At 43.7% G+C, this 26,431-nt stretch overlaps 2 protein-coding genes across 5 annotated transcripts in view; one reads left to right on the forward strand and one right to left on the reverse strand.

Annotated features, from left to right (window-relative positions):
* Nucleotides 1-3,068: 3,068 nt before the first annotated feature.
* Nucleotides 3,069-7,405, reverse strand: nipa1 (NIPA magnesium transporter 1). Of its 2 annotated transcripts, none has more exons than XM_021315765.2 (5): nucleotides 7,195-7,405; nucleotides 7,032-7,106; nucleotides 6,836-6,926; nucleotides 5,751-5,908; nucleotides 3,069-5,676 (listed from the first exon to the last, which is right to left on the reverse strand). In XM_021315765.2, the coding sequence occupies exons 1-5, from the start codon at nucleotides 7,316-7,318 to the stop codon at nucleotides 5,168-5,170; spliced, it is 957 nt and encodes a 318-aa protein (XP_021171440.2). In that variant the 5' UTR covers nucleotides 7,319-7,405; the 3' UTR covers nucleotides 3,069-5,167. The 2 variants fall into 2 exon arrangements, with proteins under 2 accessions (XP_021171440.2, XP_012716578.2); XM_012861124.3 differs by having other exon boundaries at nucleotides 7,032-7,079; nucleotides 7,195-7,401.
* A 159-nt stretch (nucleotides 7,406-7,564) lies between these two features.
* The window catches only part of herc2 (HECT and RLD domain containing E3 ubiquitin protein ligase 2), a 60,478-nt gene continuing 41,611 nt past the window's right edge, over nucleotides 7,565-26,431 (forward strand). For all 3 annotated transcript variants that reach the window (XM_012861121.3, XM_021315764.2, XM_012861122.3), the window contains exons 1-13: nucleotides 7,565-7,712; nucleotides 10,771-10,879; nucleotides 13,531-13,624; nucleotides 13,714-13,845; nucleotides 16,397-16,619; nucleotides 17,925-18,025; nucleotides 21,181-21,322; nucleotides 21,802-21,906; nucleotides 22,027-22,198; nucleotides 23,718-23,891; nucleotides 24,158-24,346; nucleotides 25,398-25,549; nucleotides 25,790-25,947. In XM_012861121.3, the coding sequence (XP_012716575.2) occupies nucleotides 10,808-10,879; nucleotides 13,531-13,624; nucleotides 13,714-13,845; nucleotides 16,397-16,619; nucleotides 17,925-18,025; nucleotides 21,181-21,322; nucleotides 21,802-21,906; nucleotides 22,027-22,198; nucleotides 23,718-23,891; nucleotides 24,158-24,346; nucleotides 25,398-25,549; nucleotides 25,790-25,947 (1,714 nt within the window). In that variant the 5' untranslated portion in view covers nucleotides 7,565-7,712; nucleotides 10,771-10,807. The remainder of the gene's footprint in view (nucleotides 7,713-10,770; nucleotides 10,880-13,530; nucleotides 13,625-13,713; nucleotides 13,846-16,396; nucleotides 16,620-17,924; nucleotides 18,026-21,180; nucleotides 21,323-21,801; nucleotides 21,907-22,026; nucleotides 22,199-23,717; nucleotides 23,892-24,157; nucleotides 24,347-25,397; nucleotides 25,550-25,789; nucleotides 25,948-26,431) is intronic.

Genomic DNA, 26,431 nt, shown 5'->3' on the forward strand with positions numbered 1-26,431 from the left:
CTTTTAAATGGATAGTTTGGATATACATTTTTATATTCTAATTAGTAACAATGTCAGACAGTCGGGTTGTAGCAGGGTTCCCTTCTGCAGGCTCAAAAATCCCCCTACAAGTTAAAGATGGAGTAACAGAGATTTGAGATGTGACAGGTGGCAAAACACTGAAGGCCGTCCTTCATGCAAACGGCTGTGAAATAAATCCATGAATCGGAACAAGTCCATTAAACGTGTTGGTTGTATATTATAAAGTTTCTAATTTTGTGTTTATGCGCTGGTGACACGGAGTTACAACGAAATCAAATATTATTTAAAATAACTATCCATGAATATGGAAGCCACTCTGACGAAAAAGAACAAAGTTTTATGTCATAATTACGAGATAGCTAAGTTAAAATTTTGAGATGCCGTCTCATAATTATGAGATAAAACGTTTGTGACAGAAATGGGCTTCCATAGTACATCAGTTCTTAACAACACACCAAATAATTGACCCTGGATTAAAAATGACAGTAAAAAAAAAGTACAGCATAACAGACATAAGACACTTGGCACAACCCTGTGATATCAGGGTTTCTGCTGTTACAGTTAAGCCCTTTTTAAAAGATCTACTCACTTTTGGCCTACGGGAAATCTAAAACGTCTAGTAACATAATAGCTTAGTTACCTTATAGCTCGCATTTATGTAATGAATTAAGCCAGTTAAACAGAAATTTTTTCCACTGATGTTGGTGTTTTTTGGTGTTGGTTGTTTTATTTATATAATACACTGCAGGACTTTTCCACCAACGGGTTACCTTTAACTTCAAAGCTTTCAAACGCTGTAGACAATAAATTTAAGAATATAATCTTTTACAACTGAAATCATTTGAACCAAAGCTTGTTAAACATGAAGTTTTACGACGATAAACAATCTGATTGTAAATAAGTAACGAGAATGTTCCGATTTTATATCCCTAAAGAAACCATGACAGGCCAGTTTTGAGAGGATTTGTTTTTCCTCTCACAATCTCAAAATGTGCCTGTTTATCTCACACAAGCAAACAAATCCTCAACACTAAAATACGTGAGCGGGTCCATTGCTGTGTTCAGTGGCTGATCACATGGGCCGCCTGTTTTAGTTGATTTGAGCCACTCAAAACAACTCATACCGCACTGGTTTGGATGTTTTATACATTGGCCTGATTCAACACGCCTGAATCAAGTTAATGGGTCAAAAGGTGGAGGCTGTGGAGCTGGGTGACATGCTGAGCAAGTACGTTTCCCATTTGAATCAGCTGTCAGAGTATCTAAAAACTTTGGACACAACTGTTCTACACCTTAGCTGTTAAGACATTTTCTCAGCCAACCAACTTCTGTTACTCTGTTAAGGTTACATTTGTGGAGGCTGTGAGCTTTATCATTGAATATGGCTGACAGCCACCATCCTGCAGGAACCCCACGCAGCTTCAAAGTCTGAGTACACCTCAGGCTGGCTCCCTTTTACGGAATGAATAGAAATAGACCTACAGAACAGACTTCAGATTATTAAATGGATTAATTTTATTAGAGAAATTTAAAAAGTAAAAAAAAAAACATCAGCAAAAACCACAATTTTTATTCAATCTATATAAAAAAAAGAATAAAGCTCTAACTTTGGGGTAGAAGTCTTGATTGTTTTGGGCTTTTGTTGATTCATTCTTAACTCTGCTTTTTCAGGGTGGAATACAAACAACTTCAGTGATTATATAAAAGAAAAAAAGAAAAAAGATTTAGGTCCTGGATGCCAAAAGCTGGATGCTTTTTCTCATCAGCATAAAAAAGCTCTCACCTGTCCGACCAAAACTCAGAACAAAGTCAAAGTCCAACAAACTTGGTGAGGAGTTGAGAAAGACCATTTTAGTTTTCCATGTGTTGGTAAAGGGCTAGATGCACCGGTAGTGTAACAGTCACACCTAGAGACACAGCCCCTTCATTTTTCTATGGAAAGACTCAAACTAGTAGAATCTGAATGGTGGCTGACACTTCAAGCTACAGCACCCAGTGGTTCATTACAAAATTAATCGTTCCAGAAGTGACAACGCTTCTGATAAAAGTGTAAACAGCTGAAGTCCAGAAATCTGTCTGGCAGCATTTCAGGACACGGCAAATGTGCGTTAATGGATACAAAACACCAAAGTGCTGCTGATATATGTTCCCTCTGGGCTTTTGGGGCTATTTCTTAGCTACTTGATGTGTTACTGCTTTACCTTGGCCCAGGGGAGGAGAGGAGCCGTCACCCTCAGATGGTAGGATGTTAAGATGTTCAAGAGCAATCCAGAAAGCACCACGTCTCAGCTTAACATGCACAGGAAGATGCTGGAACAGCAGCATCTGTCGACAGCCGAGTAAGTTCAACCAACACCGACTGAGATCATGTCAACCATGCAGGTTAAAAGCACCTGCCTCAATCTTGTAACGTAGACAACCCCAAACACCTTCTGGAGAGACGCTTTAAGGTCAGACGCCACAATAGACTGACCTATTAGGTCACAGCAACAATTGAGTTTCAATGACTTAAAGGCTTTCAAACCTACAACCTTTGTCCCAAGGTTTAGGCACGGTAGTGGGAGTATCAAGCTGAGGGTCTGTTGTGCTGCTAGGGGTATTATACCTCTGTTGCACAGAGGGGATGAAATAACAGGTGAGGAAATTCAACTCCATCAGCTGGATTCCTGCAGGTGTTGAACTCCAGTCCTGGGGGGCCGGTGTTCTGCACCTTTTAGATCCATCTTTACATTACGCCCAAATCAAAGAATTGGGTCAATACCTAAGAAGGACTTGAAGACATGCTGAGGAGACAGTTCAGTCTTTTTCTCTATAAACCAGGGGCCCATCTAAGTGTTGGAGGATACCAGCCCTGGGCCAGAGGACACCCTCGGCTGGATCCAATCAGGTGTTCCAACTAAACTACAAACCCAAACATACATCAAAAGTAGTTTATTGAATAGATAAAGCAGGAGAAGAGGAAATCTAGTGCAAATAACCTCAAACCTACTGAAAATAATTGTGTCTGAGCAAAGAAAAGAGAATAATTATAATTCTGTGACGACAAGAAGGATTCAGAATTACATTTATTACCATTAACCAAATTCTTGTGTACAAAAAGTCATAAAGATAAGATGCTTTATTTGTCATTATACATACAAGGCACATACAACTGAATGTCGTAGATCAGATGGAGGGTTAGCCTGAGCTGCTGCGACTGAGCGCGCACCGCCCCTGATGGCTGACCTGACCAGCATGTCTTTAGTAGTGGGGGGGGGGGGGACTGAAGCAGACACGGGGAGAACATGCAAACTCCACACAGAAAGGCCTCTGGCCCCAGGACTCAAACCCGGGACCTTCTTGCTGTGGGGCAAGAGCTCTAACCACTGTATCACCGTGTCACTAACAGACCACCCTGGAATAAGAACGGTTCAAATGAATCTTTAAAAATTCCCATTTAACCTGAAAAATAATATGACTTTCAAGCTCATCAAATTTTAACAGACACGCAGAAGAAAATCCACAAATACCTTACAGGTGGGAAGCTTTCCAATTATTTCAATACATTTAAAATTAACAAAGAGGAACAAGAAAAGGCGTACTTGACATTGAAATAAATTAAAGGCGTCAAGAATAACTAAGCATTTATGACCTGCGCCAACACTTATCAGGTTAACAAACAGCTGATGTTTAGGGAGCAAATCATCGGCTTTACAAAGCGCTCCATTTGACTGAAGAGGCAGTTTCTGCTCATCTTTTATGCAGCAGCAGCTCTCAGCAGCCAGCTGAAATATTCAGAAGGGTCCAAGAGCAGGCGACTCAACGGGAGGACATGTACTGTCCCTTTAAGTAGCCTGCAGAGGAACCGAAGCAGAACTATTGGTTTACAACCTGCTTTACTACCACCACTCAAAGTCACATGCTGGCAGCATAACGGCCATCTTGGACAGGTAAAGTTAGAATAACAGTGATAACAATGCCGTAAATCGCATTTAAACTAAGAGTTAATATACAAATAATTGTTGTGCTAATTCTGGTATTTAGCAATGAAAAGGAATGTCAGTATTTATGAAACTAGTAAAATACTGATCAGCCATAACATTATGACTACCTGCCTGATTATTGAGACTGAACATCAAGAGTTCATACCGACTGGACTTTTTTTTTTTTTTTTTTACATGTTTTCACGTTACAACCACAGACAGCAATGGATTTTATCGGGACCTTCTCTGATAGAGCGATATAAAAGAAGTGTAGAATGTGAAGTGAAGTGGAGGGAACCTTGAAAATCTCAAGGGTGCTTCTGTGTGCATCGCCCCGTTTACCCTGATCCACCTACATGAAATCCAGAGCAGCCAGTTGCTTTAGGAGCCGACTGTCAGCGTGAATCCAGCCGCTCGGTTTCAGGCCTCTGAGGTTGGTTAGAGAACATCAGTGAACAAGCAGCGCCAAGAAGACCAAGGAACGCAGCAGGCAGGTCAAGGAGGAAGCTGTGAAGAAGCCTGAGGCAGCGTTAGGCTTTAAAACAGCTTTGAGCGTCTCATGGAGCTCTGTTCGAGCAGTCATCTGAAAATGGAAAAACTATAAAAGCCGATAAATAAATAAAGCTGCCCTTTATGGAAGGAAGGCTAAAAGCAGGGCGAAGGTGGACTGATCAGATGACACAAACAGACGAACGCCAGCGCCATGTTAATTAAAACACGGCAGCGGCAGCATCATGTTGAGGGGATTGCTGCACAGAGAGGGCAGAATACATGTTGCATTTGAACATATGATACCTTCCTTCCGCTTTATCACCAGGCACAACTTTCAATCAGTGGAAATGATGTGGAAATGTTAGGAAGTTAAAACCTGATATCACTGCTTCTGTAAGGCACCATGTAGAGTTACTGTAATTGAGCTTTACGGCCTCGCCAAGTCCTCTGAACCCTTACTCTTGTAAAATGTTTATGACCTTTCTGTGCCTGAAGGATACAGAAAGTCATTTTGTCGCCTGACAAATCCCACCCACTGTCAGATAAAACGGTGACAGCCTAATCAGCGTTCTCTACCGCCTCACGTTTATGAGGTCAAAGGTTGTGGCTGACTGCCGCAGCTTTGGTCGCTTAAAGGGGAAACGGTGCGGATCAGCGGAGTCTGTCTGCTGGAAAAAGGCAGCGGGGCACAATCAGTCCGTTTTCGGCCGCGCCTCCTTCCCCTTCCAGACGATGGCGGCTTCCTGGGAGATGCGAAGCAGGATCACGCCCACACACACCGTGGTCAGACCGCAGAGCATGGCCAGGCTGTCGGTCAGCGTGAGTTCCGTCCACTCCCTGAACAGGAGGGCCGACGCCAGGATCACGGTGGACGTGAACGTCACGTAGTAGACGGCCTCGAATATGTTGGAGCTGAAGCACTCCAGGGCTTTGTTGATGAAGACGAACTGGATCAGGACGCTGACGGCCAGCGCCGCCAGCAGGCCGAGGAAGAGGGCCAGGGCTCCGCCGTCGGACGGCCCTTTCCCGAACACGGCGGGGGCCAGCAGGCCGAGCCCTTTGCTGCTGGGAACGGTGAAGCTTCCCAGGAGGGAGCATATGGCCACGTACACCATGATGTTGGTCGCGCCGTGAGCCGGAGCGACCCACGCGATCAGGACGACCAGGAGGACCAGCACCAGCAGGATGTAAGTCAGGACCACTGCGGGAGGAAAGCGTAAACGTCACGCGCACACCACGAATCGTTTAGTAAGGTGACGCCGAAAAGGTCCTCGCCTGGATCCGACAGCCTCTCTTCAAGCAGCTCTCTGGACGCCGCCGCCGCTTTGGGGGCGTGGATGATCAGCACGACAGAGCCGCAGCAACAGATCACACAGCCGAGCTTCCCCAGGATGTTTAAATGCTCCTCCAGGATCCAAGACGCCAGCACGGCTCTGCATCACACACACACACACACACACACACACACACACACACAAAAGTTACTGTAATAAAGTGCACAACATGTTTTACAGCGTCTTGGAAAAGCATTCCTATATCCCTCCATGTTTCAAGCACCAACAATCAGTGAAGTCTACTGTAAGTTTAGCTGTGATATTTAAAAAAAAAAAAAAAAAAAAAAAAACGTGGTATACCCACTGAGCTATATTATACACTGGATTGCTGATTTTGCCGAAAAACTGAAGCCACTGGCCGCCATCTTTCTACTCCCTACTCTCACAGAATCCCACAGGATTTGGTTGCAACAACAAGCAGTTTTCTGGCTGAGTGAAAACGTTTCACAGGTAATTCTACAGTCAGTGGATGTACTAACACTATCAACTACTAGGAAATTAGGTGCTGAAATATTTTACATGTTATTCATATTAAATATATATATAAGTTTGTGTATATGTATATATATGTATACACACACACATGTAAATATATGTTTTTGTATATTGTTATTTATATATTTATAAATGTTAAACATATATATTTAAATGAATAAAATGCAAAATATTTCAGCACATGACTTTCTCAGTACTTGATAGTTTTAGAACATAACATAAAACTATATGGCATTTGACATTTTAAAAGTCTTAAGCCCCCCCTGAACATGAGAAAATCCTCGTTATTCGATGCTGTAGCGCACATATTCCCTAGTTACTGGGGGGGGGGGGGGGGGGAATAGGGAGTACCAATATGGCGGCTGGTGGCTTCACAGCGACTCGTTCAAACAGACGGTGATTAGCACTCCAGTGTATAATATAGCTCAGTGGGTATACCTGCACCCCGTTCCCTGTCTCCCCCCCTGAAGAAAAGCCTCCCCACAGCATGACGCTGCCACCGCCTATTGACCACTTGTGGCTGACACTCACCCAAATAGTACTCCAAGGGCCCCTAGAGGCGTAACTATCACAGCAGGGGCCAGGTTGTACGCCAGGAAATTTCCAATTTGGCCAACGATCACTGGGAAGTCATCGAAAGACAGAAAGACAGATATATGGAGACATATTTAGCGGAGAAGAAGGATCTTTAAGGAACATGGCACGGCGTTGTCGACGTCATACTCACTGCTCAGCGTGCCGCTGCACCACACCACGTCTGTGAGGTACGAACATCCTGCAACACATCCACGAATGACCCAGTCTGCCTCGTCTGTGGGACTTCATTCAACTCTGCAGCACGCTCAACTAGTTTCACGAGCCAGCCTTGTGCGTGCTGCTTTGCCTCTTACCTTTGTCACGAGAACGCAGTATTCCTTTCTTCTGAAGCGCAAACGTCGAGCCGTTAATGAAGCTCGATATTACAGCCACTGCTATCCCCAGCGGAGCGCCGGACAGTCCCGAGTCATCGGCCATTGCTGCGCTTTGAGACAGACGAGACGCGTGTTTGCTACCAGGCGGTTTCCCGAGCAGCAAACAGCGCCCCCCAGTGGACAGTCTCCCCCCTCAATCCAGGTCAACTCCGCCTCTTCCATGTCCCGCCCCCAATAAAAAAAAGGGGGCGCGCGATTTAATGCTGCGCTGCTCGCCCCGCAGGGGCGGAGCTGAAACCGACTTTGCAGAAACCCAGCCTCGGGAGTCGCGGTGAAACAAACCTATCGCACCTAATCTAGCAGTCGGGGACTACGTAATTTATTTCCATGGCTTCTTCCCTGGTCCGCGATCCGTCAATCAAATCCATTATGAGCGTCTTGTTAATGCAGTAAAGCAGCCGACGGGGGGACCGGAATAGCCCGACGAGTGACCGCAGGTAATTTCTCGATAGGTTGCCTCGTTTTGCCGGACTGTCCTGAACGCGGCGTGCCGCTTCGTTCTAGCGTCAGGTCTGCAGTGATGCCCGCCTGGGTGACGGCGGCTAGTGTAGCTAGCGTCGGGTGAACTGTTAGCTGGCTAGCCGGTGAATTGGCGAGACCACCCCGAGTCCCTCACCTAAAGGCGAACGCTGGCCGGTGGTAGCGGGGAGGCCCCGAGGGCAGCGGGGATGCCGTGTCCGAGGACGGCGTTGGCCCCTGGGGGGCTGTCTGCTGCCTGTCACGCATGCTAACGAGGAGAAAAGCACCGCGGTACCTCTGCTAGCATCCACAGCTTTCCCGAGGTTCCTGTAGGCTTACAGCGGTGCATCTCTGGCCTTATACCACGGGCTGGTAGGAAACCTAACCAGCTCATTTATGTGGGTGTGTTTACTGAAGTTTACGGTGTTATCGCTCATGAAGGTCCTGCACATGAGGTGTTTAGAGCTTTGTGCAGCGCCATATGTCACAGGCAATCGGCCTGGATGAGGTTTGCTTTTTTTTGTGTGTGTGTTGTTGTTGTTTCTTGCAACATCTGACCCGTGTCCGGTGTGTGTGTGTGTCAATCTGCCACCGAACTGCGATGTGATACGGCGGAGTGTTTTCACAAGCAGCCGTAAACCCTCCCAGTTGTTGACACCGGTGGGATGCGGTGTGTCATGGCCCTGCTTTAGGGTTAGGGTTGCCAGATCTGGATCCGCTTTTTTTGGCCGACATTGTTTGTACACGATGGGAATTTGACTCCTGCTTCAAGCCCTCACAGATCAGAAATCACACGGCGTTACTTGGACAAATATCCCTCAAAGGAAATCAGTTTTCCCCTCAAGTTGCTGTTTGTGATTGTGGGGATATGGAGCATTAAAGGTCCCGATCACGCTCCAGATCCTTCAAAGAGGCCTTCTTATCGGCGTGATTGAGTTATTTTAGTTTAGTTTTTCAAATCAGTGCTTGTTAAAGTTGGAGTCATGGGTGTACGGTGTTGGGATCCTCTCCAGAACCTAAACGACATAACAAACATGACAACGGCGGGGCATATCTATGTTAGAAAGATTAGAGTTGTTCCGTGTGTCGAGGAATCGCAGTCGCACTATCGTTGTGTGCACTACTATCACAACTGCAGCAGACTCCTTAGATGGGATGTTTTTGTGTTTCAAGCATCCGAAGGTTGCAATTCTGTGTGGCAGTAAGATCTTTTTATCTTTTCTAAAAAAAGTTTGTAGCTCTATTGGCCTTTTATTTAGACTGTTGCCAATCAGGAAATAGTCGAGAGAGAGAGAGAAGGGAGGGAAGGGGGATGATGTGCGGCAGAGGTCTCCGGGTCGGGATTCATACCCGTGACAACCGCGTTGAGGACTGAGGCCTCCGTGCGCGGGTCACGTTTTTCTGCCATTGCCCCACCACCAATAATCTCTTGGTGCCTCTAGTATCCGAACTAGAAGTCTGCTTTTTATTGGTCAGTGTACTGAAGGTCACACAAAGAGGCGGGACTGGAGCTGGACGATACAGAAAAAAGGCAGATACCGATAAAATAGAAGCCATATTCATCGATACCGATAATTATCAAAGAATTCGAAATATATGTTTTAAGTGCAGCCCAGGCCGCTTTATGATGTTGACTCGAGTCTTTATTTAACCAACTTTCTTTTTACCAAAACTGTAAGTGTTTAAAAAAGAAAAAAAGAACGTCTCTGAACTCTTTGAAGGGGGCGGAGCTTGGTGAGGGAGCGTTCCTGGATCTGCGTTTGTGATTGGTCGGGAGGATGTAACGACTGTAGTATTAGCCTACGTGATAGGCTAATACTAAAAGGAAGAAAAACTGTTCTTCTACTGAACTTTTTATTAACTCTCTTTTTTTCCTATTGATCCACACGTCTACGATTGAGATAAATATATTGTTATAGAATTATCGGCCAGCCTTAGGCCAGACAAGGTGATGACGAAACACGTCTGGAGAATGTGGGCCCATCTTCATCGGTGTGTTGATATTGAGAATGCACGTTTTCCTAATATCGTTTAGTTCTGGAACAAAATTGAACAAACCGGACCTACAACTAAACAAGATCAATGTATTGGCTGTAGATGCAGTTTGTGTTGCCATGTCCCCGCTGTTTAGATGAAACGCTTGGACACAGTCGGGTCATTTGTCGTGCCCACATGTTGAGCGTTTCCTCCCATTATGCGTCCATTTTGTTCTTATTAACCATCCGCTTAGTTTAGATTTAGTTGTGTCTGTGTGAGAATAGTTTCTGAAAATATAGCCTTAGAAAAAAACAGATTTCTCATGCAATTTGGGCCAGTTGACCCTAACGACCCCTGATCAAACCAGAATGGGACGTTTCCCTGGAGTAGGCCAGAGTAGAAAATGGAAAGTTGCTGTAAATGGTTCCGTGTCCGAGTTGATGCGCGTTGTGTATGAAACGTCTCGAGGCCGTCCACCATTCCACTATTTCTACGTTTAGAAATCGCTGCTCTGGATGACGCAGCCTTCCTTTATTGAGCTCAAATGTCTTCGCTCCGTTTTGTGATGTTTGAGGTGTTGCGTCCTCCTTTGTCTTTCTGTCCAAAATCCTGTCTTTGGTGTTATCAGCGCTGAAGGGACAGGTTGACGCTATCACACCGCGTCAGCAGACGTCTCATTTGCTGCCGTCAGTGACCAGGAAGTCACCTCGTGCTGCCCGAACATTTCAGGATGAAGTCGTCTCCATACGTGGCAGCAAAGACATTAGTCAACTGTTCAGAGGAATGGATGAGCACGGACTTCCTAACTTATAAACGTGCTCTTTGAGGATGGCATTACTGTCCCGGATTAAACCATGAAGCCTCGACCCTGCTGCCTGTTCACCTGCTTTTCTGAGCCAACGTTATGGAACCAAATGTTTTTCTCTTCTTTCTAAATCCTTAAAAATAAAGGCATCGTTGACATCGTGCTTTTTTTAACCTGGCAACTCTGACCTGACTCTCAGTCTCGGATGGTCTTTGAACTCGCTGCTCACCGCCTGCTTTTTCACATGTTTGCAGGTTGGCTGCGTCTGCAGCCAGGAGAGAAGAGGGGAAGATGCCTTCTCCGTCTTTTACCCTGGATGCTCAGCTGAGATTTCACGACAAATGGCTGAAGATAGACTTACAGGTATGCAACCATAATAACATGCTGCACGGATCGCCAGATGCTGTCAGGTCTAGGATAAATTCATCAACGTGAACTATCTATCCACCATAGCCATGTTTGTTTGTAGGAAAGCCCTTAATTCCCATAATTTGGTCAGCGCAGGTAGCAGTGTGTGAGATAATCAATGTCACAGTGATAGTTATGTTATAATGCCAGATGTGATCATGGTGACAGACGTTGTGCATATCCACCCTCGATCAGCTGCTGCTCACCAGTGTTACTGCCATTCTTGTTGAACTTAGGGAAAATCTTTAAATCAAATTCAGCGTTTATTACAATACTATAATCTCACAGTGGAAAATCTAACGAATCGTAACCTTTAGTTTGAGTACAACGTGTCAGTGTAAAAATAATTTCCATGGATGCGGTATTTTGTTTTATAAAGCCATATTGTTTGTACCCCAATCAAGCCCTTTAAATGTTTTTTTTTTAAGTTGATCATTCTTTATTTATGTCTAGTTAGCAATGCACTAAATGCAGGTAAATCTGTTCAATTAGCCACTGGTCAATGAGGCTGGACAGCGAACCACATATATCTACACACATAGGATGTTTTGAGATATTTAGCAATTTTCTGTTGGCTACATAATCTCACGAACCTTTGCTTTGTAGTTCTGATGTGTTTGCCATATATCTAAAATGTAGAAAATTATTAAAAATTAGGAAAAGCCATTGAATGACATGGGTGTGTCCAAACTTTTGACATGTAGTGTAGATTCGTTACAGATGGAGAGAAATATTTCAAACCTTTATTTCTTTTCCTTCTGATGTACAGATAATGGAAATCCAAATTCAGTGTCTTAGAAATGAGAATATTACATAAGATCAATAAAAAGGAAGAAATATCAGGGTTCTGTTCATTTCCGTGCACTAACTACTTGGTTGGGGCTGCATTGAATTACTGCCTCAGCCGACATGGAGGCCGGTCTTCCCCATGATTGTGAAGCCTAAGACCCAGACTGAGAGACCATTTAGCGTTTTGAGTTCATTAGCTGATTAGGATGTCACCATGACAGTCTTTTTTTTTTTTTTTTTTTTTTTTTATATAATTTTCTGGGACACAAAACTCAGGCTTTTCTTGATCTGTAAATCCTATTCACCAAAATTACAAGAAATAAAGATATGATCGATTTTAGGACACGAGTTTCACTTTTTGAAATATGAGACCAAAGATATTGAGCTTTTTCACAATGTTCTTATTTTTGGAGCTGTTCCTTTAATTCCAATAGAAAAATCTTATTCAAAGATTAAGTACACGGGTGGTTTTGCTCAAAGCAATTCATTTCTATGCCACATTTAGAAAAAGTAAGATTAATTTTCAGCAGTTTTACACATTTTTAAGCAGGGCTGCCAGTACGCGTGGCTGCTACTGTAAGTCAAAAAAAGAGGTCAGCTGTGATGTCCTATAATTTGAGTTAAATTCAGGTTCTAAGTTCAGTTCTTGATGCCAAGAGGTAAAACTGTTTTTCGTAAGGAAAACCCGGTTTATTGCCTCATGTCGCTGTGGGCAGTCCTTTACAGGCCGAGGAACAGGGAGCAGAGGGGGTTTTGGGTTCCCACCAGCATAAATAACTTCCCGTCTGAAGTTTAAAATTGGCCTGGACCCTTGAATTGAACTTTAAAACAGAGAGGGATGACAAGATTCCCTTTCTTCCTCACTGTCCTCACTGCAGAGACGAGAATGGAGAGTTGTGTGCTTGAATGTCAATGTTTTTGACATTTAAGGAGCTTGCTCCTTCAAAGGACGCGGCTCATGCAAACCAACACCTAAATGAATTGAGTACCTAAATCCAAATGTCACGCAGGATTTCTCAAACTCTCCTCAACAGCTGTTTAAAAAAATGGTTAAAGGTTAGATGGCAAGGAAAACTATTTTAGTTCATTTTGATTTGAATTTAACTCTTACTGAAATAAATAAAGTTTTAATCTTCTTGCCATATTTCTTTTTTCACCTTAGGAGTAGAAACATCACTTGTGTCAAAATACCTCATCTCAGATGGGATCTTGGTATTTTAAAGACAAGATAATTACGGAGTTCTGGTTTGAAGCTGTTGTTTAAAGTGTCCAATGCTGTTAGCATAGCTAGCATTACAAAAACGGCATTCCCTAGAAAAAGTAGCACCTCACGTTGAGATTCCCAAAAAGCATGATACTAGAATGTCCCCTGACTGATGGAGGTTAAAAGGTCAACACAGAGAAATGTAGAAACCTTTGCCTAATGCATTCAGGCTTCATGTTATCTGCGAAAAGTCTTGCTCTCTCTCACTGTCTTGCAGCCTGCATGAACAGCAGGTGTTTCTGAATCCAGAAACACCAAAGGAATATAATGGTTTTTTTTTTTTGGTTTTTTTTGGTGTTTCTGAATGGCCGCTCACCGATCAGACCAATGGGCTAAAAATTGTCCGCTTCCGGTCACCAGCCTAAGTCTCTGTGCATCTTCAGTCATTATGCTGCAACGTTTGGAAATCTTCATTGTAGTATGGCCATGGAATAACTAGGACAGTGTTAAAGTTGTCATTAAACCATTTTTTATGAATTAAAACAAATGAACAATTATTTTTTTTAAATATTTATTTATTAAAAAAAATTTATTGTCTTTCCTTCTGTGGTAGCGGGCCTTCTCGCCAGAGGGGCTGAGTGAGATGTGGAATGAGATGGTGAAAGATGAAGAAATAACTTTTAACGGGGAAGAGTCGGCTCACACAGGTATTGTCACGTTAAGGACTCCTCTTTGGGTCAGACTAACTCGTGTTTACTCATAGTCACCAGTGTTTGTTATTTTTGGTATATTCTAGAAGACTGCACTGACTGTTTCGGCGGCCAGAAGAAGGATGAACCCAGCGATAAAGACAAGAAAGAGGAGGAGGAGACGCCAACGTCTGCGCATCACTCCATCATCGAGACCTGGGATTGGGGGCGGCAGCCAGGTAGAAATGTTTCTTTTTAATTATGGTTATTTTTAGGGGGCTGGGTGACGGTAAAGCTGTCTGCAGGCTGCTATTTCCAAACCGTCCTGCTGGCCCGCCGAGCATCTTGTTGTTATACACCTTTCCGTTTCCAAGTTGGGTAACGGATACCCTGCTGACGGCGGCGGCTTTCACAACACCTAAATGTCGACCAGATCCAAGTACACTCGCTGTTTGAATACACGGCCGCTCCTCGCCGTCGCTTTCACGTCTGCCCGGCTCTGCTGGAGTGCACATGTTTTGCTGGCGCGGGCGCTGTGGAAACTCTGAAATGACAACTTGCACTCCGCCGAACCGAGTGGTTATTTTTACACCGGCGGACCGTTTTAGCGGGCCTTACAGTGTGATCCAGAGCGGGGTGTGTTTATTCGAGGAACTGGGTGGGGCGGTGTTTTGGATAGAGGAGATAACTGTTGCTCAGGGGGTACAGGCGGCCTTGTCTGCCAATCCAGAGAGCACAGGGTTTACTAGCAGCCACATTTTCTCTTTCTTCCTCTTTTTTTTTTTTTTTTTTATTGACCAAGCCCAGACCTGGTCTGATATTACTGCGAGTGTAACCGGATCCATCAGGGCTCTGTTATTGATGCCTATGGTTCAAGCAGCACACTTCCTGCCCTCCTATTGTGTGGTCAGATATGTGAAACATGTTTGTGTCAGCAGACGTAACTCCCCATCTAAGCCCCCGCATTGAAATCAGATCAGATGTGTCCATGGAGGGGACATACAGTGCCGTCTGAAAGTATTCACACCTTTTTGCCCTGTTCCAGCCACAAACCTGAGCGTATTTTATGCGACAGACCCACGCAAAGTAGCGCGTCGTTGGGAAGTAGCAGGAGAAGAGTCTCACATTTTAAATCAGGGATGGGCAACTGGCGGCCCTGGGGCCGCACACGGCCCTCGTCATCACTAGGTGCGGCCCGCGAATGGATCAATAATAATAATAATAATAATAATAATAATAATAATAATAATAATAATAATAATAATAATAATAATAATAATAAAAAACAAAAAAAACTTGTAATTATATATTTGACCGATAGAGGGCGCGCCGTCGCGCCACGGGCCGCTTTGCAACAACGAGGAAGAAAGTCAAGAGCCACTGCCACTAGCAGTGGCATAAAGGAAAAACTTGACCGAGAAAGTCACATTTTTCAGACAAAATGGGAAGAAGTACGGCAAAGGTTTTTGCGTTCCCTAGATGTACGGCTGATTTATTTGTTGTGGTCTCTTGCAATCCACACACAACAATAAACCGTGAGAGCCGACGTGAGTTTTGAAACTGCAAAGCATCTACACAGCACCGCATTCGCGAGCATCAGAAAGCTATGGTGCATTCAGGAGCATGGGACATTAGATTTTTCAGAATAAAAAGCTAACAGATGTGCATAATCAAAAAATAACAGAAATACAATTATAGAGCATTCAGTATTGTAATAAAGCCCACACTGTTTCTGGATAGACACGTTATTGGGTTAAGTTCTGTTCCGTTTTATGCCTCTTTCCTTGTAAATTTGAAATGACCCATGCTCCTGAATGCATTGTTATGGAGTTTAAATTCCTTTTTTGCAATTTTTTTTAAAGCAAACGGTTTGTCTTTTGCTTAAGGACATATTAAAATGCATTTATATGCAGAAAATAGTTATATGTTGGTGCAGTAAACATACACATATAAATTCATCTAAAATTTGTTCTTATTAAGAATAATTTGTAGCATCTTTCATATCCAATTATTTCAAGTGCGTGGTCATGTGGCCCTCCAATGGTCGTGCTGAAAAAAATTTGTCCCTCTTTATCATGGAAGTTGCCCATCCCTGTTTTAAATGTTTAGCTCTTTCTAATTACAAATCTTAAGTGTTGTATGCATGTGCATTTCCTCAGATGCCCCTAAATGAATCCCTTCGCCACCAGTTACATTAATGAGTGACCTAACTAGTGAACGGAGAGTCCGCTTGTGTGTAACTTAACCTCAGTAACATCTACTATTTATTGCAGCTCAAGCAGTTCTTTGCCGGGCAGCTGTTGCGTACAGTAATGCTGCGCTAACGACACGTTTGTGGATGTGCAGGCTTGGTTGTTATGTGAAAAGAGTGCGTATAGTTTCCGAGCAATTGTATTTTCCTCTGACTTTTCCTATCGGGGACAAACCACGCTAGCTGTTAAGCCACAGCCAGCGTGGTTTGGTTATCTGTCCTGACAGCAGAACACAGCTGGCTTTAGCTCGTCGCCCACCGCCTCGGGTCAGTCCGGCTTGCGTACGGCTTAAGTAGATCTCAGATGTGCTTTATCGGACCTGCGCGGTGGAACTTTCCACTGAAGAACGACAAACAATACGGCACCAATCCCCACAGGCAGACACATCTCGGGTTCCTTTCAGCCGTACGGATGTGTGTGTGTGTGATTGTGAGCGACCTCCCCGTGTGGGATTAGTGTCACGGGTGTTAGTTATTCTGTCGGCATCTTGTTGCAGTCTTTTCTAAGTGCCCCCCCTTTTTTTCTCTCGCGTGCTCAGATGAGACGGAGCTCAAAGACTGTCTGCTGGTCCTGGTGGAGGATCAGCAGAAGCTCTCGGCTCAGATGGCCAAAAGCACCCTGTCCGCCCAGCGCCTGCGCCAGCGCCTGGTCATCCTGGAGCGCTACCTCATCTCCCTCAGCCACAGCATGATGGAGGAGAAGTACAAGGTCCGCTGGAAGACGCCCCCCAGCCAGCCCCAGCCAGCTGCCGACAATAAGAGGTACACCTCGTTAAGATGTTCACGTGTTCTGGCTGGCGTTGCCCCCAGATGGCTAGGTCAGATAAATGAAAGCGCTTCACTGAGGTCTCATCTTCTCATTAATCGTGACAGATGTCCTTACTAGGCGTCCTTGATGTTAGCCTCAATGCGCCGCTCCAACTCAGGAGAGCTACTGTGGCGTTTTGACAACACGCCCCTGAAACTCGCAAAAGCTGCATCATTTGATCCAGAAGTTATCTGACCACTTTTATAAGCTCACATCTTGCTCCTGCTGTCCATTAGAGCAAATGTGCCAACTTTGACTTTGTCTTGGTATGACTTGTCCATAATTTGGCTTGTTGCACATTTCAACGGGCTTCCAGTCAATCGTCCACATTTTTACACTTGGCACACCGCTGTGGGTGCTATCAGATACATCATAGACGGAGCAAGAGCTGCAGCAGCCCGGAGAGCCTCTCGGTCGCTACTTATGTTATTGTAAAAGGTGAAAAACATGTAGAACATTTGGAAAAAAAACACATTCATTTGAGCAGAAGTCATGGAAGCTGTACACACAAAGAGATGACCCTGGATTTTTAAATCCTGCCTGAGCAAAAAGCAAACTCCCAACCTGCCAGGGGTGATCATTACCTGGGCTCAGATTGGAAGCTCCCTAACTAGTCACAGTCAGGCTTTTTTACCTGTGCTTATAGTGATTTCCACTGTTAGAAACGTTCCATGTTCTGTAAGTTTCCACGCAACACGCTGACCCTGAGTACAGCCACAGCTCAGTGTTGGGCTTTCTGTGTGGTGGCCTCTCATTTTTAATCTGGATTGCTCCTCTATAGATTCTTCTGGTCCTAGACCCTTGCTAATGTCTTTTTTTTTTAATAGTAGTTTGAATCAGTGTCATCGTCTGGAGGCGTATACGGATGCGGTTACTACTCAGATTCAAAACTTGACCGTGCACTGAGAAAAATAGGTTTATTCGTTCATGTCTGCGAGCCTCAGCCTTATGACCGACTGCTCATGTGACGCGAAAAGCACCCGAGGCTAATGAAAGAGCTGCTCTCCTTTGGTTCCTTTTCTCTTTTCAGCCCAACCTCCTAACGGAGCGAAACGCTTTAAAACGCTCTTTTCCGTACTGTTATTTAATGGTGAGATAAATAAAGTCACCAATATTATGACACTGTAACACTAACCAGCTCATATTCAAAGTACTGGAAGGATAAAACCAGGTTTTGATAAATAATTATTTTTCTTCAAGCTTGTATTGACACTAAAATCAATTTATGTGTTTTTTTTTCTTTCTTGCTTTTACTTAAGCCAACGTCCTGCCAGCAAAGGTGTGGAAGGCCTGGCCAGAGTGGGCTCCAGGGCGGCTCTCTCTTTTGCCTTCGCTTTCCTGCGCCGGGCGTGGAGGTCAGGTGAGAAAATGCCTCGGGGAATTTCTGCAGTCACAAGGTGAAGAAGCTTCGCCTGGCAGCTGTTGATAAATGACAAATCACGACGGAGTAAACAACCAGACACGTTTCGTAATGCTGTGATCTAACCTCGGCTTGTTGCTGCTGCTGCTTGGTCTGCCTGGAGGGAGATGATATGATGGGACCTCCTTCTGTTCAATGTTGAACAGGTTCCTTGTCTTAAAACAGAAACAATTAGCTTGGACTATGATTAGTTGGCGAGAGACTTATCTGTTCGTTATGTATTATGAAATAGTCACTGATGTTGGACAGTAAGGCCCGACTCACAGTCTCTGTTGCCAAGGTGTTCCATCGCGCTGATCCCGTCTCCCTGAAAATCAGCTCGGCACCACAATCTCCTCTGTGACAAACTTTAGACTTAACACAATGTACTCTGTAGACAGAGAAGCACAGTTCTTCCCTCCACAGAACATGTCTAGCTGTGTCACGCGTTGCACCAGTGGTTCTCAACCCTGCTCCACAGACACCCCTGTCCTGGATGTGTTAGGTGTTACTTTGCCTCGACACTTGATTTAAATACATTGGCGATGAAGAGGCCTCTGCAGCTCTTGATGGCTGGAGGAGGTAATGCAAGTATTTGACTCCGGTGTGGTGGAGCAGAGACACATCTGCAACACGCAGGACAGTGGGACCTTCGGACCAGGGTTGAGAACGGTTTAGCAGTTTAAATCAGGTCTACAATTTCAAAAAAAAAAAAAAAAAGTTGTCAAACATTGAGCCAGAATAATCGCAGCACCTTAGTGGTGGCTGAAATGACTACGACTTGTTAAAAGGCATTATTCCATAAATCCATTATTCATTATATCCATTATCCATTATTCCATATATCAGTGTATGGATTAGCTAAACTCCATAATAATTGATATTTTTGTTCCCATTTCTTGTTTTAAAAGACTAAATTAAATAATTACCTGCATTTTTATTTTGAAAGAACTGCTATAAGAAATGATAAAAGAAAGGGAGGAAAACCATTAACAGCCCCAGATGACTCTAACGTTCATTCTAACGAGTGTCTGTAAACATCTGAGCTGAACTGCGTCTAAGCTGCAGGTGATTTTTGAGCAGAGGTGCTCTGTAGTAGTTTGAGGCTTGGCTCAGGCATAAGGGCACGAGCGGCCTCCCATCTTCAGATGGCATTCATACAGCGTGGATCAGTCCTCCTCCTCTCTGCAGACTGCCTGGATTTACTCACAAACCTTAGCATCACGTCTCACACACACTGCCTCGTGATTAACCAGCGTCAGCGTCCTGTAAAAACAGCTAGATTAGCCCCAAAAATCATCAGTTCTTTCAGAAATTGTTTCGATGTTCACAAAAACACCCAACCCCAAATTGTGCATAAGTCAAATAAACACGTTGCACTTTTGAATAGGAAGCGCACTCTGCCGCAGCCATGGCCCTCGTTTATAAGTCTCATTGTCAGCTCTGTGAGAGGCAGTGTTGGGTAAGTTACTTTAAAAATGTAATCCGTTACAGTTACAAGTTACTTTGTTTAAAATGTAATTGTAGTGTAACTTTTTTGATTACTTTTAAAAAGTAATGTAACTAATTACTTTGATTACTTTTTGATTACTTTAAGGTTTTAATGAGTATCGACCCATGTTCAACATTTAATTTTTGAGAACTGAATGTGAACCTTAAAAAAGCGGAATTGGGAATTGACACTTGTATGACTATTCCTGTATATCCATCAGTAGTTAAAGGACAAGAGTCAGCAAATACAAATTCTGCCCTGTAAAACAATGACAGCACAATTGTTGCTGTATGATCTGAAGCCCCATTTGGAGCTTTTAAACAGGCTTTGAAAAACTTTGATAATTTGCTGCTGTAATTTTATAGATTTTTTAGAATAAAAAGCTAGCAGATGTGCATGATCAAAAATAACAAATACAATTATAGAGCATTCAGTATTGTAAGAAAGCCCACACTGTTTCTGGATAAATACATTATTGTAAGAGTTAAGTTCTGTTCCGTTTTCTGCCTTTTTCGTTGTAAAACTGAAATGTCCCATGCTCCTGAATGCACCATAGCTTTCCGACGCTCACGAACGCAACACTGTGAACGCTGAGCTGTGCAGACGCGCGTTTGATTTTCCGCTTAAGACAAAGTTTTGCAGTTTCACAACACACGTCGGCTCTCAGGGTTTATTGTTGTGTGTGAATAACAAGAGGTGGCTGTCAACAAGCTTGAAGGCTGTCGTTTTTGATGCGCTGCTTGAGCTGAAATAAAACCGTGAAACGTCCGCTCGCTTGCTGTTCTTTCAGAAGGCTCCACCAGCACAGGATGGATCATCAGAGTGATAGAGACAAGGAGCCGTAGCGGGAAACGGCGATACAGGGCGCGAAGCAATAAAAATATCATTACATATTTCGCAAAGGTTTTTCTTTATATTTTTAAAAAAATGTAACTAAATTTGTAATTCTTAATATTTTCGGAAGTAACTGTAACTGAATTACATATTTTCTCATTGTAACTGTAACGAATTACAGTTACTCTTTTTTTGTAATTAAATTACTTAACGTCGTTACATGTAATCCGTTACTCCCCAACACTGGTGAGAGGAGACGCTGTTGTTTCATGCACTGATGTGCGGCTGAGAGCTGCTCATCCGCAGGGACTGGGAGGGAACAAAGGGGCGGCCTCTTCTTCCTGTAACACGAGGGAAACACACACACCCACACACACACACACACACACACACACAAACCTTTGGTTCTCATTTTAGATTTAATCCTGGAATATTCTGTTGGAAGAACTAAAGCTTTCATAGTTACTCAGGAAACACTTTCTATTAGTCCAGTATAGTATAAGTAGTCTTCTACTAGTAGTACTAGTGTGTAATACTATACCTGCTAACTATCAAAGATACCTTCTTTGAGGTTAATGATATACACCGGCATACACACCTGCATGCATCACTGATAAAATGTATTTTTATTTTTTTTAAATCATGTGGTGTTAAATCTTAGAGATTGTGTAGAATGGCGCGTACTGTAAAAATGTAAATCTATAATGAATATGGATAGATTTGGCGGAGAAGCCGTGTTTTGTCTACGACTCCTCCGTAAGCTGTGTGACAGGATGTGTTGCTTCTGCAGGGGACGATGCAGACCTGTGCAGCGAGCTCCTCCAGGAGTCGCTGGACGCGCTGCGCGCCCTCCCTGAGGCCACCCTGTTTGACGAGGGAACCGTGTCCTCCGTGTGGCTGGAAGTTGTTGAGAGGGCCACCAAATTCCTAAGGTTTGCTTCTGACCGTTTTGTTTGCTTTCGTAGCGAGGCACGGGCTGCTTTGACCTTCAGATGTTTCTCCAGCACTTCAGTCTTGCTATAATATGGTATCAAAACGTAACGGATCCGACCGCTATCATTTAAAAGTTGCAGCTACAGGAGGTGATGGAAAGATTAACGCTAAGATTTCAATTCATTCTTAAATGTGGAGCTATGATTTAAAGTCGGCTAAAACCAAAACTGGGCACCATGGTACAAAAGCAGTGATATAATAGAGATGCATTAATCAAGGTGTTTTCTGACCTCTAGTTTTTGGAAAGCACTGAGCTGCAGTTTGGCAGATTCAGATACCTGGCTTTTAATCATTTAAAACAGAAAGTAGCCTCTGTGATGTAGCCTGTGCCTTTCTATCGCCTCTTTTTTGTTTTAGAATGATGCATTCATCATATAGTCACATGTAGGTATTAAATGTCTTTTTCTTTGGGGCTCAGTGACATACATGGAAGTGCCAGCACCAAAGGTAACATTCCCCTTCAGGACGAGCACCTTGCCCTGGCCATCCTTCTGGAGCTGGCTGTGCAGAGAGGGACTCTCGGGTAAGATCATCCCTCCCAACCCCCCCCGTTATGTAACATGCTGACTTATTCAAGCTTTCATGTGCTACGATGGATCTCTTCCTCGTGTCTGACTTTGCTTTTTTGGCTCTGCTCCTCCAGCCAGCTGTTGTCGGCTGTTCTGCTCCTGTTACGTCTGTGGGAAAACGGCACCAGGGAGATGGACAACGAGCGCTCCACCCAGGGAACCAGCGCTCCTCTCCTGCCGCTGCTGCAGCGCTTTCATAACATCCACAGCAGCAAGGAGGAGCCTGTTCCTGAGGAGAATGCAGAGGTAAAAAAAAAAAACATTTTTTTTTTTTCCATTTAGCCCCATTTAGATCAGGGCTTCCCAGACTTTCCTGCCTGCGACCCCCTTTTATGCGTAATTTTATGAGAACTCTTACAAAAGGCGCAGTCTTTCCCCAGGGTTAAAATAAGGAATGTGGAGCATCTTGTAAAGTTATATTTTTGTATCGGTTCTATAAATAAGAAAATGCTCTTTTTAGCACACCAGCATCAAGTTATTATTAGCATCAGACCTTTGAAACGATTCTGCAAACGACTGTGGCTTTATTCTCATAATATTCCGGCATTTTTTTTCCATTCTTATAATGTTATTTACTCTTGTACACCTAATATCATGACTTTATTCTCATAATTTACACACAAAAAATGCCATCGGGTAATTGTAGATTAAAGGAATAATCTACAATCTACAACTTTTTTTTTAGTCAAAAGCAACAAGCAATGAATCTAGCAAATCTTTTCTGTCTTGTTTAAGACTTTGGCAACAAGTAAAAGCACCGATCGCTTTGAGTTTCTGTCTCTCCAGCAAATCACGAGTGCGACTGTGAGCCCCTCCCACTTCGAAATTACCGACAGGCAGTCAGTCAGTCAGCCTTGTTGCTGCGTAGAGCGACTCGTCTGTTTCCCCATTGAAAACGAGTCAAGCATAAGCAAAGTTTCCACTCGAGTCTATTTATAAACATGTAATAAACATAATCCTTAACGGCCAATGGTAATTTTCTTTCTCTGAAACTGCTGCACTTAAATAGATCCCCCCCGTAACTGATTCACACGCAGCCTTTGTCATTATTCACCTCTATCTTTTGGTTAAAATTGATAATATAAATAAATATATACATGTGAATGCAGTAACAGTCGCCTGCCCTCCTCCAGCAAAACGACCGGCGAAATTCATCCGTGTGAAGATTGCGGTGCTAGGGGTGCGACACAAGAAAGTTGAACAATGTTAAACTTTTGTTGCTGTCACATGGCACTACAACCATTGATCTTCAGGTATTTTTCTTTTGCAGAGTAGACATAAAAGCAAGATTTCAGTCAATTCAAGCTAATTCTTCTGAATCTTGATCTTTGTTGGTCACGCCTCCAATTTCATAACCAATAAGATTTCTGGGAAACAAGCGATCCCACAGATTTTGCAACAATCTAGCAGCCCTACACTGTTCAGTGTACATGCTGGTACTGGATGAAGAAGACTCAAAGTCGGCTATTATTAGTGTTTGAAAAATAAAGTCATAATAAACAGGGATGTAAGAAGAGAGAACAAGGCTTTCTGCAGATAACAGGAAGGCTAAACGGAGTATAGGGCATTTGCTGTTTTATCCTTTTGAGATTCCCATCATGGACAATGTTTGGTTTAAAATGACGACCTTTTCAGCTTTTTGCGTTTACATTTTCTACACCCTGCCAACATATTTTCAATCGGGTATGTAACTGATGACACAATGCAGACAGACCCCTCCCCCCTAGAGGACCAAAGTAACACGTCCTATGAATGTAACTTCTAGATCCTGACGGCGCCTCTCAGCCCCAACGAGAGTTTCCTGCGTTACCTGACCTTACCCCAGGACAACGACCTGGCTATTGATCTCCAACAAACGGCCGTAGTGATCATGGCTCACCTGGACCGCTTGGCCTCTCCTTACAGCCCCCCACACTGTAACTCCCCCTCGTCACACAAGGTGAGGGTTCCTTTTATTCCTTGGCAGAGCTTGGAGCATCGTGTTTCATATAGATGCAGTATTATACTGAAGCTGGTAAAATGCATGAACTGCATTACTGCTGCATGTATTTAGTGAGACTTAGGTGAGCCTTTTTTTCAGTTGAATTCAATAGGACTCCTTTAACTCATCCATCCCTGATGTATTTGAGTGTTTTCGGTCTCGATTCTTCAAAGGAGACATTGTAAGCAGAATGTTGATGCTGTCTCTCGTCCTCGTCATTTCAGGGGACCTTGCAGGAGGTGATTGCCTGGGGCCTTTTGGGCTGGAAGCTCTACGCCAACGTTAATGGACCCATCCAGTGCAAAGCCCTGTCAAGCCTCGGGGTCATGCAGATTGTGTGTTCAGAGAAGGGGTTCCTCATCCTGTCCAGCAGTGGCGCCGTCTACACCCAGAACTACAAGAGCACAACACTGGTCAGTTCTGCTGCACGGAGGCTTTCCGTTGGTTTGTAGAGCCCCTTCTGATCAACAACCCAGTACGTCTGCAGTCTGATGGTCACACAGGCTCACGGACACGTGTGACTGACAGTCGGGTTATAATTGTGCATATTTACATGGTAATGTTCATTGATATTCATGTCATATACATGTTGCCTTGACTTTGGCTTTTAGTGAAGCCTTTCAATATGGAAGGATGATGATATAACTGAGGATTTTTAATTTTTTTTTAATCAAACCTTGTCAAAATGATACAAACACCTTTAAATATATACATTCACCCCCAGTGTTATTTCCTTAAAGCTCCCTTAGTGAGTGTGACCTTGACTTGGTGCTTTTTCTAGCCATCAACAAGCTGCTGGGTAAATTCTGGCTGAACACTCCAGCTCTCCATCAGAATCGGTAACTGTGATTAAAAGTGGTTGGCTTCCTGGCACGGACCGGGCTGCTACACATATTCCACAAATCTTCAGTAGGGTGGAGGTTTTTCCATGTGTTTGGGTTCAGTCTCCTGGTGGGAAACAAAATTGTATCCAAGTTTCAAACATCTAGCTGTTGATGAATTTGAATGTTTTGAATCTTTTTTTCCCCCCTGCTTCATTAGGAGGGAAACTGACTCTGTGGCCACATCAGTCTTGGTTGCATCTGACTAGATAAAGAACAGTTAGACTCCCTTCACTGTTTCACTTATATATATATATATATATATATATATATATATATATATATATATATATATATATATATATATATATATATATATATATATATATATATATATATATATATATATATATATATATATATATATATAATCAAAAAATCAAAATGGGTTTTGTAATGGATAAATCAGGCTAGCATCAAGCTTTTGGAAAGACCCCCTGACTTTTCTTGCGTGTGGTTTGTGCCAGGAGACAAAGTAATTTAAATTAACTTTAACATTTCTGTCTGGAGAACCAATGAGAGGGCTTACGGTATGTGTATAATAAACAGCACATTGACTTTTTGTGTTTTGTAACCCCCCAAGGCTCCCATGCTACTCCACTGTCTGAGCTCCAGAAAGATTGTGAAGCTTGCTGCTCACCCTGACGGTCAGCACTACCTGGCCCTGTCATCCAACGGGGAGGTGTTCTCGTGGGGCTGCGGGGACGGGGGACGCCTGGGGCATGGAGACACTACGTAAGCAGCCACCAATGTTGAACTTGATGTTTTTCCCTTGTCATATGATGTGTCGTGTGCGGCTGTATGAAGACGATCCATCTTGATAGGCGTCGTGGGCGGAAACAGGAATAGAATACTAATGAAACTATTGTTTCATGTATTTGTGGCAAGAGCCCCGCTAGCACTGAACGGACAGAGAAGTGTGTGTTGAGATGAATACATTAACGTTGCTCTATTTAAAATTATTCCTTCTTTTAGGTACCTAGAAGAGCCCACGATGATTGCCGTCTTCAACGGAAAACAAGCTGGGAAGCATGTGGTGCAAATCGCTTGCGGGAGCACCTACAGCGCTGCGATCACAGCTGACGGCGAGCTCTACACCTGGGGTAGAGGGAACTACGGCCGACTGGGTCACGGTAAGATCTGCGTTGCCGGAAGTATTCATCGATCCTTCTCCATATCTTCTACAGGGCTTCATGTGATAGAGCAACACAGAGTAACGTGTCATTTGTGAAGTGGAAAGACAATTCCACGTAGCTCCTTTTACTGTGAACGCCCAAAATAAAAACACAGGGCAAAAAAATGAATGTTAGAAGTAGCCTAGTTAGTAAATGGAGTTGACTTTTGTGACTTTGTGGGAGAACATCAGTGGACGACCTGCTAAATGAATACCAAGAACCGCGTCACACAGATGAATGAGTGTCAGCAGCCTACCAAGATACGGCCGTCCACCAAAACTGTTGGAGGAACCGATCTAAACGGGGGACAAACGATGTGGAAAAGGTGCTTTGATTAGATGAAACCTAGATAAAAAGGCTGAGATGGAAAACACTGTGTGATTCTAAGCTAACGCTGCACGTACGCCTGAACACCCCGTCCCCTCTGTGAAACATGGTGGTG

Source organism: Fundulus heteroclitus, chromosome 9 (genome assembly GCF_011125445.2).
Source record: "Fundulus heteroclitus isolate FHET01 chromosome 9, MU-UCD_Fhet_4.1, whole genome shotgun sequence".
NCBI lineage: Eukaryota > Metazoa > Chordata > Actinopteri > Cyprinodontiformes > Fundulidae > Fundulus > Fundulus heteroclitus.